Genomic DNA, 16,069 nt, shown 5'->3' with positions numbered 1-16,069 from the left:
AACCAGCATATGTTTGCTTTGTCACACCTTTCCTCATGACTGCAGCTTACTATTCACTGCTCCCACGTCCTGGCTTTCGTGATAGATTAGCCATCCTTGTAAAGGTAGCATTTGTGGCAGTATGTGGCTGCATCCATACCTGTCATGATTCTTTAGAAAGAAGGGGAAAATTGCTGCTGTTCTAGACAAATAAGTTAAGTCTTCTTCCAGCAGGAGTAACTTTTGTTACATGATTACATCCTGTTGTTTTGGCCAGTGGCCGTTTACTGTCTGTGGGATGGGAAACAGGCAGACAAGTTCGGCTGGGGGGAAGAACGAAGACACCTTGTTAGTGACAATTATGATGTGCCTGAACATTCCTAAAATACAGGCAATCCCTGTCACTGGAGAAGGGCTCTGCTCCTTACATGAAGACAAGCAATTGGTCCACAGGGAAAAACATATAGGGAAGGGTAGTTTGCCAATGATTTACTTTTTGTCCCAGAACAGATGGACTAAAATAGAACTAAAGGGAATAAGACGAGCAGCAGCATCTAAACCTTTGTTTCAAATAACATGACATTGAGAAATACCATTCTAAGTCAGCGAAAGTGTTCTTTATTGAAGTCAAGACTGGCATGAGTTTGTTACTAGACAGGGAGCCCTTACAGCAACCGGACATCAGTGAAATCAGTTACTTTGAGAAGCAAATATAAGAAGTTCTCTGAGTATAAGAGAATATATAAGAGTTCTCTGCTGTAAAGTAAAGGTCAGTTCTGATCCTCCTGAGAGGTGTGAGGAACACTGTCTGGTTTCATATGTTCTCGGTGTGGGTCTGGGGTGGTGTACAGGCCAGCAACAGCCACAGCCAGAGTGGTGTAGAGCACAAGCATGCAGGGCAGGAGATCACTGGCAGTACTAGGCTGTCTTTTGGCAAAATGACCGCTGTCTGGCTGTGCACCATTTATGTGTTGCCTTCTGCAAATCAGCTATTGCCCTGGAAATCATTCTCCTCCTAAACAGCTGAGCTCTTTACAGAAGAATTCCAAATATCCTGCTACAAATCTGGAACACAGTGAGAAAATCTAAATGTAGAGCTTTAGAAAGCAGTCAGGGGTCTCATAAGAAGGGCAAGGTGCTCAGCAGCTTGCGAGCATTCACTGTTGTCCTTGTTAGGTGACTCCAAAGGCTTGACTTGATTACGCACTGCTTCCTGTAAGCTTGTTCTACTCAGAAAGAGTGCTAGCGTAATTTCTGACGGTAGAACTGACAAAGCTGCTGCACTCACAAAAAAAGACTAATGCTACAACTTCAGACTATTAAAACAAACTTATATTAGCTTAACACTCTGTATGCTGGAAACAAAGAGATTTTAATTCAGTCATCGGCGCAGTGAAACTGAAATTATTATTTTCTGGAATCAGGGCTTCCTTGATTATAAAAATGAGAGGTGGAATGGAAGTCTGCATGTATAGTTCTGCATGTTACTATGATTTCTGACCTTTCTCCCATTTTTCCCATGCATTTTTCTTTTAAATTGATGTAAAAGATTTTGGGAAATAATGCAGCTCATGATCTTCAAGTATTACAGTGAAATAAATGCCTGTTTATCACGTTTCTGTTCCTTCCCCTAAAGTTAAAATATTTCTAAAATTTTGCAAGTAAATGTCTTTCCTGTAAAGCCTAGAAGAACTATCTAGGTATTTCAAATTGTTCTAGGAGCTACTATTTAATAACTCTTCAGTTAAAAGTTTTACCTAATAGACGAGGTGTCTTCTGCCTAAACTTTTGCAAGACTTTATTATTGGTATCCGCACATGATCTTATTTGATCTTGTAACTTGTACTTGTGCTACCTCAGAGTTCTACTTCTAATTTCTACTACATGACTTTTTAGCAGTCATCTAGTCTTCCATGCCAGTAATTCTGCCCAGCTTCTGCAGTCTTAGCTGTGTGCTCATGTGGCATTCACAATCACAGACATTCACAATCCCTGCTTTCTTCTAACATCATGCTTGCATTTGATGCTGGAAAAATTGCTCCATTTTATAAGAGGAAACACTCTTTACAATAATAAAGTGAATAGTAAAGTGTTGAAGGTCTTTGTTACAGCTTGGTTTTATTATTTGAAGGTGCATTATCTGTAAAACTGTGATCTGTTTCATTGAAATGGATTACTGATCAAGACAGACCACTTGATGGTCTGTTCAGCACTTAAACATTTTAGACTGAAAAAACCTGATGGATTTTCTTGTCAGCTGATCTGAGTAACCAGCATTTGAGTTTGACATAAAAATACAAATCCCACAAGTCATAGAAAATTGAGAGAACCAGAATTTGAAAGAATAATATAAAGTCAGTTCCTTACACAAGACTTTGTAAACACAAGTATCCAAGTATAGCACTCACAGAAGCAGCTTGAACTCCTCTTTCTGAAGACATAGGTCAATTCAGATTAAGATAGTTTTGTTTGCTAAGAAAGCCTCTGATTCAGAGTTACTGAAAAACACTGAATTAAACCAGTTCCAGAAGAAATCTCCAGTTAAGAAACACATATTTATCTAAAGCAATTCACCCATTCTCTACTAAAAGTTATTTATAAATAACTTACTAGCATTTTATAAATCAGAATGATGGATTTATGAGCTATTTCTTGTAACAGAATTAGAAACAGTGAAGATTTGGACTATCAACATATATTGAGTCATGATATATATAGCCGTGGGTGAATATTGGAAAACAACATGATTACATGTGCTGTCACCATAACTGAGTTATATGTATGATTGGGACTAATACTGCAACATACTTTTGTTGATTGTGCTACAGCTGCCTTTTAACTTTTTAAAAAAGAATTTACACTTCATAGCAACCAAGAAGTTAAAAGTGTTTTTCTTAGAAGCTATGTTTTTATGCTTTGTTCCATTTCCATACCATTTTTCGTCTCTCAGTACTTCACAAAAACTTCTGCATAAATCAGAGCAGACCTTGAAGCAAGTATTGGTTTCTCTACTGATCCATGCAAAATCAATTCTCATGTACATATAGGATTCTTCCTGATCTGTTGACACAACACCTGATTGTAATGACTGTCAGAGTAAAGATCAGGGTGATGATATGTGTAGAGATATTAAAAATCATAGAAGTGCTAACACTAGTGTGCCTCACAGTCTAGATTGTGTGGGGGAAAAAATAAACACATTTGAATAGCAAAAAATAACAGGTCTGCTATCATTAACAATTTCATTTGGTCTGACATGCCTCAAATCTCTTTTTTAATTTATTTGGATTTAAATCAAAGTTCAAATAATTTCCCTAGAAAGCATGCGAAGAAATTCAGGATTTTCTGTTTTTGAAGGCTTTGCATCAATATAGACTGTTCTGGTAGCACTGGATTTCATGTTTCAACCATAGCTCTGGAAAAATAGTGCTCCTTTGCATTTATTTGCATATTTTGGCTGTTCAAACGGCACTGCCAGCATGACTAAGGAAGTATTTGAAAAGTCTTTTAACTCTTGGAAATTCTTAAATACTTCCAAGAGGCCTTCTTAATGCTTCCTCGCACGGAAGGTGGATTTTGTGAGCACGGTTCAAAGCTGTCCCTTATCTACCGTCCTTGTACAACCTTTGTACAAGTCACTTGAGCAGCCACACGCCGCATGAAGTATTTACTATGCCAAAAGGAGGTGGGAACGAGAGAGTAAATGCGTGGTTTCCAAGTAAGGCTCTCTGACTACCTTTGCACACCTACTTCACTCCCCCAACCAGACCGGCTGTCCCGACCCGCCCTGAGGAGCGCTGGAGCGGAGCGTCTGGGGGACGGTCGGGCTCGGCTGGGGCCGGGACACCCGCGCACGCACCGGGCCGAGCCGGGCCGCCCCTGCCCGCCCGCCGGCCCAGCTACCCCGCCTCCCTGGGGGAGCCCCGGGCCTCCTTCGCTTTCGGCTCCCAGCCAGCGCTGGCTACCGAAGGCGCGGGACAGAGGCCCCAGTGCCCCACACGAGCACCTGCGACCACGGGGCTGGCCGCTAACTGCAAGCCCTCCCAACCAAGAGCTTATGCCCGACCCTCAGCCGGCCCCGCAACCAGCTCTTCCCGCACGCCCCGCCCAGGCCCCAGGAGCGGCGCAGCTCAGGCATGAGCTCCGCTCCCGCCCACCCCGGGAGCAGCCGCTCCGCCCTCATCCCTCTCTCCCTCCCGGGGCCATCCCACCCGTAACTTCACTTCCGGGGCGGCCATTTTGGGCGGTCCGTGCTGGTCGGTGCGGCGGCGCGGGCTCGGCCCGGGCCGCGGGCTTGTGACAGCGGCTGGGAGCGCACCTGCGGGGGGCACACCTGCGGGGGGCACACCTGCGGGGGGCACACCTGCGGGGGGCACACCTGCGGGGGGCACACCGCCGCCGGGCACTGTCGGGGCGCCGCCGCACGGGCAGAGCCGCCGCCCGGGCACCGCAGCACCCGCCTGCCCCCGCCATGTCGGACTTCGACAGCAACCCCTTTGCCGACCCGGACCTCAACAACCCCTTCAAGGTGAGGGCGCCGTGAGGTTTCCTCAATGTCGGTCTGCGCCGAGCCTCGGGCTTTCCGCAAGAGGAAGCCTGGCAAGGAAGGAAGGAAGGAAAAAAGGGGGAAGAAAATAAGGAAGGAAGGAGGGCAGGGCCCCATGGGAGCTGCGGGCTGGGGTCTCTGCGCTCAGCGGGCTACGGAGGCCCGAAGCGGGGGCAGGGGCAGAGCGGGGAAGATAAGCAGCGGTTCGCAACTTCAGGGTTCCGTGTTTCCTTCTGTAGTTAAAATAGCATAATTCGTGTTTCAGATGAGTTATTTTGATGGAAAAAAAAAAAAGAGTTTTGGTTTTTTTAAATTTTGACCCTAACTTTGTGCTAGGGGTAACGCTTCTACAGTCTTTTTTTTTTTCTCACCTGTTTCAGCCAAATAGTTAAACTTAATGAATTAGTCAATTTACCTTCTTCTCTAGCCTCCTCCCACCCCCTTCAAGCTTACTGCTTCCCTTATCTTATGTCTGAAGTAATCAGGGTACCAATGGCTGGGTGCGAGTTCTATGCTGCATCTCAAACTGCTGTGTTGTACTGTGTAATGTACTATAAAGCTTTTAGATTTTGCTCTCCTGACTTGTCACAGAGCTGTGAGTTTTTCTTCACCCACTAGCCTCAGCTATCAAAACGTACTTGACCTCCCTGGGTGCTTCCCCTCCTGTTTTTCTTTGTTATTTGAATCCAGCTAAACTAACTTCTGAAGCTACCTACTTTGATAATATTGCTGAACATATTGCAGGCACTTTAAAGCACACAGATAGTATGTGGCAGTGAGTTCAGAGTGTTAGCTGGAAAAATTAAGCTTTTTAAAAATGGAGCTTTCACATTTCAAGCCAAGCATACTTCTGTCCACATAGATGCTGGAAGCGTAATGTTCCTAACGCTTGTTCATTGAAGTTGGTCTGAATCATTAGTTTAGTTTTTATGGTCATAAGACATAGCAATAGTATTAATTAGGCTGGAATTCCTTAGGCTAAGATCTGTTTTCACTTGTTGTATCCAGTGGAGTGATATTCCAGGTGAACACAAGTCCTGTCGTTGAGTCTGCTGCCAGCAGTAGTTTGGGCTGGTACCGGTGTCGGTGGGCGCTGTTCTTTTTGGCACCAAAAACTGAGAAGGTGTCATTCTAGAATGCATCTGCAAAGACAGAAATACATGATACTTTTCCTCCTACTTGCCTCTACAGTGCTCATCAGGTCCTGTGAAACATAAACAAGACACGCACCTGAATTATACTTCCAGTTTGAAGATACTGCTTAAAGTGAAAAAGCTTATTCCAGTTTCTCTTTAGGGAAAGACTTCTGTTGTAACTGTTGGGCAGAATCCATGTTCTGCTTCTCATCTACAGTGCATCATGATAAAAGGTCTCTGTAACAGCTTCTCTGTAACTTGAAACTCTCTGTTTGGATTTCTTCGTTTGCAGACTGTGGTTCAGGAATGCTCTTTATTTTTCTTTTTCAGAGGTTTTTTTCTTTTCTTCAGTCTTTGCTAATTTCCATCACATTCTACTGCCCTTAAAAGGTGATCTTCCATACCTTTACTTACCCGTGCATTTAACTTGAAGGGGCAAAAGGCCTTATACATAAGCTAAAGCTTGATGACCATCTTATTGGCAGAACAGCTTTGAAATTAGTGGGTAGTAATGCATGGGTGTACTTAAGTTTTGTCTGTGTTTTAAAATACTTCATGCATAGAACCAGTATTTTCAGATGGACCCTGATAGCCTAAGTCATATTGTCTAAACACTGTATCCTAATATACTCGTATTTTGTTTTTTCTTGGTAATTTTATGTATGATCTGATTAGTTGTTTTCCTTGCTTTTGAAGCTGCTTCCTATGCTTATGTAAAATCACAAAGTAGTATGGCAGAGAAGGGTGGGGAGGCATCAGGTGGAAGAGTTGTTGCCAAGGTCTAAAGATAGATGCTTTTTTTTCTTAAACATTTTGGTTTTAGTAGCTGTCTGTGATCTACATGGGAAGTTTCCTGTGACTATTCTTATGCCTTTTAATAAAAAGATTAGAGCAGAGCTTCTTGCTTGATGTTGAATCTAATAAAAGTGTTCTCTGGAAAGACAAAGGTAAAGCATAAACATCTAGTGCTCAGTATTTAGGGTAGTTAGTACTTTTGGAAGTCTAAAAGTAAATTGTCTTCTGGCAAAACTGAAATTAACTTATCTGGCTTGATCATTAAGTGCTGTGGATTTTGGGACAAGTGACTGCCTAACCTTTGCATTTTTTTAATTCTTTGTTTCTTTAAAAAAGTATCAAACTGGAACTGAATCCGAAGTCATAGATATGCTTTTGAAGTCATAGTTTTCCTCTCTAAATAAATGTCCTCTGAATGCTGTACCAACAAAACCAAAAGATGGACTTTTTGAAAGACAGAAGGTATATTGAAACAAACAGATAAGCAAAATGCTAACATTTACAAGCTTTTTATAACATTAAAGTTGTGCAGAAGCAAATGCGTCCACATACCATACAAATGAAGATGTGAGAATCCTTTTATAATATGATATATCAGCAGCGTGAAGAAGTACACAGTTGGTGTGACCTCAGTTTTCATGACTGGAAGGAGGTCAGTAATGAAGTCTATTAATTTTGTTTACTAAGAGACACTGGTCTTAGCTTGTGAATTCACACTTTGTAAAGTTCTCACTTAAAAAAGCTGCAGTCCCACAGTACCCAAACAGACTGAGCAGAACAGATGTGGTGATGGTGACTTCATTCAGTGCTAGGCAAATCTATAGAGAGCAGACAGATCTGAGGCCCAGTTATAAAGCGAAGCAAAGGTCAGGATCATGTCCAGTGAAAGTAAACAGGATCAGCCACCAGTCCTCTCATGACCAGGTAAGGTGTAAGGGTGAGTAAGGACTGAGGGTCTGACCATTTAAGAGGAGTTTGGGAATCCTTGGAGTCCTGACCATCTATCTTAAATAGGGTAAAGCAGCAATGAAATAAATTTTGTATGACAAAACAACGGGTGATTTGTAATGTAGCTGTCTCCTTGAGTTTGTTTTTTTTTTTTTTTTTCTTTTAATGTCATAGGATAGGTGATAGTTGTAGTCTTCTGTCTTGGTAGGTGATACAGTTACAAAGGTTCTGAAATGGCAGTCTCAAAATTCAGTGTAGGTATCATTTACTCTGAAACAATCAGCAGTTTATCTACAATAAAAATTGTTGGTTCTGTGTTCTTGGTTTTTTCCTTTGATAAGTGAACAATCCTATACTCAGAGAAAGTTTTTTAAATAGATCAATGAATTTCATAGGCCTTTGGATCTTGGCTGACAGCAAAAAGTTTGAAAATTGACTGTTAATTATCCATACATATGAAACAGTTATTTTTTGGTGTCCATAGAATGTGAACTATAAAAATGAGTTGTGCAATAAATTCTGTTGGGTCAGTTCATCTGATGTGTTTTATTCTGAGCAGGTGCCTGTTTTTGACACCATAGAAATTATGACAGATATGAAAATTAAGATACGTTTCTATTCAAATGTGAATGGTTTCCTTTTCAGGGAAAAGCCAAATCCCTATGTGATAGGAAGGTTTTTCTTGATCAGATTCAGTACGGGAAGGTACAATCAGAGCAGACCTCAGATGCATGTAATGTTAAGTATTTGAGTTTTTCTTTGAGTGGGAGTAGGGATCCAAACTGTGATTACTTTTGAGTTGTTACTTCAAAAAGACACAGATCTTATGTATTACTGTCATGAATGACATTCTTGTTTGGATGGCTGAGATACCCAAAAATGGCACTGAATTGTTCCCACTGAGGTCAGCGGATTACTTGGGTCACTAGAGCTAAGTGCAGAAGTAATTCTAGTTGTAAATTGGATATTACACTTAATCTTGACTCACATGAGCACGAATTAATCTCCTGTCTGGTTTGGTGGGAGATACAACCTAGACGTTTGATACTGAAAGCAATTGTGTGAATGACTGCTGCCTTCTGTGGCAGCAGAATCTCCACAGTTTATACCGTGGATGCTAAAGTGAAGCTAAAGTGATAGAAACTTAGATGAAGGAAGAGAAGTCCTGATGTTTTTTGAAGAATTGGGAGCCTTTTAAAATAAATTGTTTGTGCAGCTTTAGAATGAAGCAGTTTTGTCACATGCCTATATGCATGAGTGAGTTTTAATTCCCGTATCTATAAAATACTGACTATAAAATATACTGATTTAAGTTATCTGTCTTAAAGTTGGTAAAGGACATAAAATATAGGTGTTTTTTCTGACTTTTACTGTCTGGTTTCCATTTATGTTTTCAAAAATTATGAGTAGTCCTAAATCTTGCATAATTTAATGCTGAATATTGTGGTAGTGGATTGTCCTTTAGCTGTCCTGCATGGAAGTTGGCTTTCAACAGTACACATCACCAGTGCTGTAACTGTGCTGCAGTCTGTTAAAAATATGAAGCTTTTTGATAGCTATTCAGTATCTCATAGCTGCATTTTTCCCTCTAGATATTCACTGAAGTGTTAGCACATATTGCCTAGTCTTACTATTGCACCGTATACTGAGATTCGATGTACACTGGGATTTTTAACATTACAAAGAGGAACATACACATATCAGAGCTGGGAAAGGAGAATGACTTCAGAATAGCTGTGAGGTGGAGGTGATACTTTGTTAGGCATCCAGTACTCCATTGTAAGATGAGGCTCTAAACTTTAGGACAAATTTCGTCTTGCCAGCCTCTGAAGTTCTTTTAGGTTTCTGAGGTGGGGACCTTGCCTTACTCAGTTGCTCAGAACCCTTCGCAACTCTGCTTTCATGTGATGACTATGACATAAAACAGGAAGCATTCAAAGGACAAGTATAAGGAAACCCAGTTGGCTACATTTGCAGTATCCTATTTAATGATTGTGTTCAGGCAGAGTGGGAAAGAGAGCTATTTGAACATCATTTCAAGAGTGGGATGGGAAAATGGCTGATAAGTGATCGATTTTTTAAACTTAAAAAACTTGAAACTTAAATGGATACTTGGGTATTTAAAAAAATTTTTATTTTTTTTATTACTTTAAGTCCAGAATTTTTTAATACATGTTTATTCAACATGTGTGAATTGCAATTTCAGAGCCTTAATCTGACAGTTCTTTGAGGTTGAGAAACACTCCAGAACCTGTTTATGAAAAGTGTGATGGATAATTTTCTCTTTGTCAAAAAATCAAAAAAGTCAGACCAACAGTTTCAGGTATTTTGTGCTGCATTTTTGCTTAATTTTCTGACTCAGTTTTGTTATCTTAAGGATACTTCACGGAGAGTGACTAGTACAACTGCTGCTGTTACTTTAACCTCTTCCCACCCCTAAAGTCAACTTCAGGATGAATTCTTTCTTAAATCATACTTTCCAGCTATTTTTTTTTTTTGTTCTGTATAGCTTAAATGATTTTTATTTGAAATTGTCTTCAGTTGCTGATGGGTTGTAAGAGCACATTCCCTATCCAAATCAGTGCTTAGTGTTTATAAACCCTATTTCCCAGGCTCTGCAATGAAATACTGCTTTTACTTCCCTGCTAGTCCTTAGGACTAAACTGAAAATATGTTCTGTGCAAAAAGTGCTTTTGCCTTTTTGGTAGAAGAGTAGGTATCCCTCAAAGTGAAAAGTTTTTTCAGCAACATGGATGACAATTTGGAGGGGCTGATTCCTAGTTCACTATAGTCCCTTCACTTAAATCAAAATCACAACTAACAATGTAAACTTTGCTGATGGTGTTTTTCAGTTTATTGCTACGTTATGGAATTTATAGATGTATCTACTGGTGGTGCAACAGTCCTGGACCCAAATCCAGTGAACTGTAATACTAAGCATTGCTACAGATGTATTTACTTCTTCAGTTCTTAATTTGGTAGTGTCTTGTGTGTTCGTGAAACTGGGAGCTGATGACTAGTTTTGGTCTCCTAGACAACAGAGGTCTGTTGCCTTCAATATTGTTTTTTAAAAAGCTTAAAAGATCGCATAGAATGGATTATTATGCTTTGTTTTTAACATTCTCATTTCTAGTGTTTTTCATTCGTGTGTTTTTACACCCTCTGTGATAACTCGATATTCAGTTAATTTTATCTATATCTGAGTGATGTGAGCATAATTTGTTAGCTTGGCACAGAATATGTTTTTAATAATTCTACAGGTGCACTTGCCAATATGAAATATAAACGTGGTGTTCTTTCTGTGTTTATTCTGTCAGTTTGTGTGACTGTTTGTTGGGGTGTTTTTTTCTGACTTTTCCATTGCTGGCATAAAAAATACTTTGCTGCTTGTACCTGTCTTGTTGGGATTTTAAAAAGTGTGTTAATATTTCCTTTTCAGAAATTACAGGAGAGAGACTGCAAGAAAGAGGTAAAATGAAAGATTTAGGTGGAAAATGGCTAAATTAAGTTGTGCTACTTTCTTAAAACTTCAGTCTCCTAAACTAATTCAGATGTTGAAAATATCATCTGAAATGACTGTGTGGCTTAAATGCACTAATAACTGGATATGAAAAATAGTCTGTTTTTAATTTTGTTCTGTGATTGTATGACTAATAGTTAAATAAAAAGATCAGTGACTCCAGTTTGAACTGGCAGGAGTTTGGATGAGATGAGGCTGGGTGGAATGAGATACGGAAAATAAATTATTGCAGTATAGATTCACTTATTCCTGTGGAATATTAGTTCTTACTGTTTTTAACCAGTAGAATATGTATGTTGTGCAACATAGACATTTGCTAGCATTCAGTTAAATGCCACTTCTTCTGAGTATGTTATCCTGCACAGCATTTATTGTTAAAATTATTCAAACCCTGAACAACTTCTAAATTCAATGGGTTTTTTTATTCTGCAGCAGTGAGTATGAGTGCTTCACAGTTTTCATCACTGCGTTTAGATGAGTTGGCATTTGCTCCATTTTTAAAATGAGATGCAGTGAATGCAAGGTAAATTATTCAAAACAATCCTCTGTGTTTTGTGGGATGTAAGGTCTAATCTCTTCAGGAATATTGTAAGTAGTGTTTAGAAATATGAAGTGTAGCTCCTGTTGGTATCAGTCATTTGATGCACTGTAGGTGTTCAGAACAATTAGAGTAGCAGCTGCACCAGCGCATCCTGACTGTGAAGAGCTGAGGATAATTCTAGCAATGAATGAGTTACAGGAGAGATACAAATTTCCAGGCTGATACTTGCTTCCCTCAGCCCTGACATTCCTCTATTCCTGTGATGACTGGTTTACTTTGCCTTGAGTTTTTGTGTGTCACAAACTTCTTTGAAGTCCAGACTGTGTAATTTAAGTTTTCTGAATGCAGAATTTGAATGCTGCTTGCGGTGTTGGAATTAAATTTGTGTATTTCAATGCAATTGTAATTTTCTTTCTTTACTGGGTAATGAAACTTAACTTGAATAGAGCTGTTATTGAATGTCCTCTGGGTCACTTAGGTTTTTTCTTAGCAAACAATAGCAATATTTGGCAGAAGTGTAGCAATTGTTAATTCAAAATGGGAATGGACTTCTGATAAAGGGCTTCCTACTTTAATTACTGTGTGTATTTAAGTGTTGGATTTATTTTTAAGTGCAAAGACTGTTGCTCTGGTACACCTGGTTGTCTCAGCATATGTTCTCTTTCATTTGTTAGTGTTGGAATGTCACAGTAGATGTACAAAGAGATCTGAGGCCCTGGTCTTCCCTAAAACACTTTGAGACAAAAGGCTTTCTTTCATCAGATACTTATTTTCGTTTGTATGTTGTATTTCTGAAAATAGGTTGCTCTTCTGAATTTGACTTGACCACTGTTTCATGGTTTTTGGGAATGGCTGCTGTTCATTGGGTGTCTCATATGTCTGATATTGTAGTTATTCAAATAATTGAATTTATGGTTTGCAAGCACAACCGGGCTGAGTTATTTGGTTATTTGGTTGGAGTGCATTCTTCAAACACAAATTCAGTGTTGAAGTTCACTTTTTAAGCAGCTGATTCTACCTGAAATCCTAAGTGATAATCAAGTAATAGTACAATAATTTCACATGTATAAGGCACACCCTTTTGACTAGAATTTTGGTCCCAACCCAGAAGTGCGGCTTATACCCCGGTGTGCCTTATATACGGACAAAGTTCGGAAATTTGACGACACCTGGAAGTGCGCCTTATACTCCAGTGCACCTTATACTTGTGAAATTACTGTAATTAGACCTGCTGTTTTCACTGTGTGGCTGATGGTTAGTGATCACAAGTCGTACGTGTGTCTATACTTGAACATTTTCCTGTGTAGGAGGAGTTATATGAGAGCATTTTTGGAAGGGGTATCATTCTGAAAGCATAAACAAAGTGTTTTATGCTCTACTAATTGACATTAACATGTAAAGACTGGGATAAGTGTACTGAGTATGACTAGCATGGAGTTTATTTTTTTCATGGCAGTCCCTGTTGTGCTGTGTTTCAGACTTGTGACCAAAACAGTGCTGGGAAGGCACTGATGTGCTTGCAGGTTGCTCTGCAGTGCTTGTGCAGCACCAAGACCACCTTTGTTTCACACCCTTACTTCCCCTCAGGGAATAGACTTTGGCAAGAGGCTTGGGGGGGGACACAGGCAGGACCGCCGACCCCAGCTGACCAGAGGGATCTTCCATTCTGCATAACATCGCGTTGGCAGCTGGTGACGGTAGTGTGGGGAGCTGTTCCAAGCAACCATTCAACCATTGCTCAGAAGCTGAATGGTCGTGTGTCTGTTGGTGGGATGGTGGGAGATGGTGAGCAATTGCCTTTGCATGACTTGCATGACATGACTTGTGTGGTTTGTTGCTTTTTTTTTTTTTTTTCCCACCTCTACCTTCTCGTTTCCCGCCTTCAAACTATCTTTTTTTTCGTAGTAGCCACAAGTTTTATTTGCTATTTCTTTTTGGTTCTCTCCCATATCCCAGTGCAGTGTGAACAACTAGTCTGAGGACTTTACTGCTGGCTGCAATAGATGTACCACAATAAAATAAAAGTTTTCAGCTGTATACAACTTTATACTATTCTGTCTATTGAATTATGAAATTGGCTTATTTATATTAACTTTGTTTTAACGTAATCTTTTTTGATCTTGTACTGATGAGTGTAAACTAATGTGATATTCAAATATTATATTTAATTATTCCCATATTTTTAATGTACTTTTCTAATCAACATTTCAAGTAATTTCTGGTTGAATTTTGACAAGAAACATACATGTTTTCCCTCTTTTTTGTTGTTCATCTGCGCAGTATTTTGTGAGACCCATTTTAGCAAAGAAGGTGGTAACAATTAATTATTTTACCTGTTTATTCAAGGTGATAGTTGTTACAATGTATTTGAGTAACATGGTAACTGTGGCAGGCTTGTGAGGGAGACTCATCAGCGGGGTTATTTTGAAACGACTAATTAAAGATGAGTCAAATATAACAAAGCTGATGTTGAATTGCATTTCAGAAAGGATGATTCTTGTTCAGTGACCACTGAAATACTGCTTTGCAGCTAAATGTATGCTTTAAGGAAAAGTGGTTTATGACCAGAGCTTATGTACATGAATTTGTTTAAAATATACAACATACAATTTTTTATTTTTGAAGCAATGATTTTTCTTAAGCTTTTTTGTAGTGAACTTTTAAAAATTGCCTCATATGAACAATTTTGTGAGTATAATTTTTAATTGGAAAAAAACAGTCTTGCTCTCATTTTCTCTGTCCCTTAGGATTTTAGAACTGCTAGGTGTTTTGCCCTGTTTTTTTTTTACTAACTGTAAATAAGTTGACTGCAACCATTAAGAAAGTTCTCTTCCTGCATCTGCAGATTAAGTTCCTGCTAACAAGACTAAGCTGATAGTGGATGCTGATTTTAAGAAAGCAGATTCTGCATTTAAATTGATTTTTATTTTATTTAGCTTAATAATTTCTGTATTTGCTTAAGTGTAGATTAAGTCACTTACTGTGTTTCTTTAAAAAAAATTACATGTAAGTGGTAGAATCAGAGAACAGCTTGGGTTGGAAGGGACCTTAAAGATCATCTCGTTCCATGTCTCCAACCAAAGGCAGGGACACCTTCCACTAGACCAGGTTGCCCAGAGCTCCATCCAGCCTGGCCTGGAACACTTCCAGGGATGGGGGATCCACAACTTGCTTGGGCAACCTATTTCAGTGCCTCACCACCCTCACAGTAATGAATTCCTTTGCAATACCTAATCAAAATCTACTGTCTTTTGTTTGAATCCATGGCTCTATTCCTGTCACTATGTGCTCTTGTAAAAAGTCTCTTTCCATATTTCTTGTAGGCTCCCTTCAGGTACTGGAAGGCCACAGTTAGGTCACCCTTAAACTTCTTTTCCAGACTGAAAAACCCTACTTCTCTCAACCTATCCTAACAGGAGAGGTGCTCCATCCCTCTGATCATCTTGGTGTCTCTCCTCTGGACTCCCTGCAGCAGGTCCATGTCCTTCCTGTGCTGGGACCCCAGAGCTGGTGCAGCACTGCAGGTGGGGTCTCAGCAAAGCAGAGCAGAGGGGCAGAATCCCCTCCCTGCCCTGCTGCCCACACTGCTCTGGGTGCAGCCCAGCACGCGTTTGGCTCTCTGGGCTGGGAGTGCCATGACTGGGTCATGTCCAGCCTCTCACCTGCAGCACCCCCAAGTCCTTCTGGGCAGGGCTGCTCTGATCTGTCCATCCCCAGCCTCTGCTGGTACCAGGGCTGCTCTGACCCAGGTGCAGCACCTTGAACTTGGTCTTGTTAAACCTCATGAGATTCCCATGGGCCCTTTGCTGGAGCTTTTCCAGGACCCTCTGGATGGCATGCCATCCTTCAGGTGAGTCTGCTGTGCCACTCAGCTTGGGGTCATTTGCAGATTTGCTGAGAGTGCGCTCAATCTGACTATGTCATTAATGAAGATATTAAATAACACTGGTCCCAGTACAGATCCTTAAAGAGATGTCACTGATGTCCTCAGTCACCTGCCTGTCCTCCATGTGCCTTAGCACTGCCTCTAGGAGGATCTTTTCCGTCATCTTCCCAGGCACAGAAGTGAGGCTGACAAGTCTCTAGTTTCTAGAGTCCTCCTTTCTTCCTTCTTAAAAATGGCTACTGCATTTCCCCTTTTCCTGTCACCTGGGACTTACCCTGAGTGCTGTGACTTTCCAAATGTCATGGAGAGTGGCTTGGCAACTACATGAGTCAATTCCCTCAGGATTCTGGGATGAATCTTGTCATGTGCAACAGATTTAGGTAAATTTCATTTCTCAGGTCATAAACCTTATCTTTTCTTGAAGTGGGTAGTACTTTGTTCTCCCAGTTCTTCTCTTCTTATCCATCTGCTTCAGAGGTGTGGGAAAAGAGGCTGCCTATGAAGACTGAGGTGAAAATGTTGAGTACCTCAACCTTCTCTTCCTTCAGTTACCAGTTTTCCATTGCTACCACCTGCATTATCAGGGGTGAACTTCTTTGACCTTCCTTTTCTGTTTAACATACCTGTGGAAGCTCTTTTTGTTATTCTTTGTGTCACAGGTAAAGGTCTTAAATATATGTCTTTAAAGGGAATACAAATGTAAATACATATATAAATA

General features: G+C 40.3%; 1 protein-coding gene across 2 annotated transcripts in view; it reads left to right on the top strand.

Moving 5' to 3' along the window:
- Positions 1-4,380: 4,380 nt before the first annotated feature.
- Positions 4,381-16,069, top strand: part of SCAMP1 (secretory carrier membrane protein 1) — a 48,640-nt gene continuing 36,951 nt past the window's right edge. For both annotated transcript variants that reach the window (XM_033085694.1, XM_033085693.1), the window contains exon 1: positions 4,381-4,507. In XM_033085694.1, coding sequence (XP_032941585.1) covers positions 4,451-4,507 — 57 coding nt within the window. In that variant the 5' untranslated portion in view covers positions 4,381-4,450. The remainder of the gene's footprint in view (positions 4,508-16,069) is intronic.

Source organism: Catharus ustulatus, chromosome Z (genome assembly GCF_009819885.2).
Source record: "Catharus ustulatus isolate bCatUst1 chromosome Z, bCatUst1.pri.v2, whole genome shotgun sequence".
NCBI lineage: Eukaryota > Metazoa > Chordata > Aves > Passeriformes > Turdidae > Catharus > Catharus ustulatus.
This window is presented reverse-complemented; position numbering and strand designations above follow the sequence as displayed.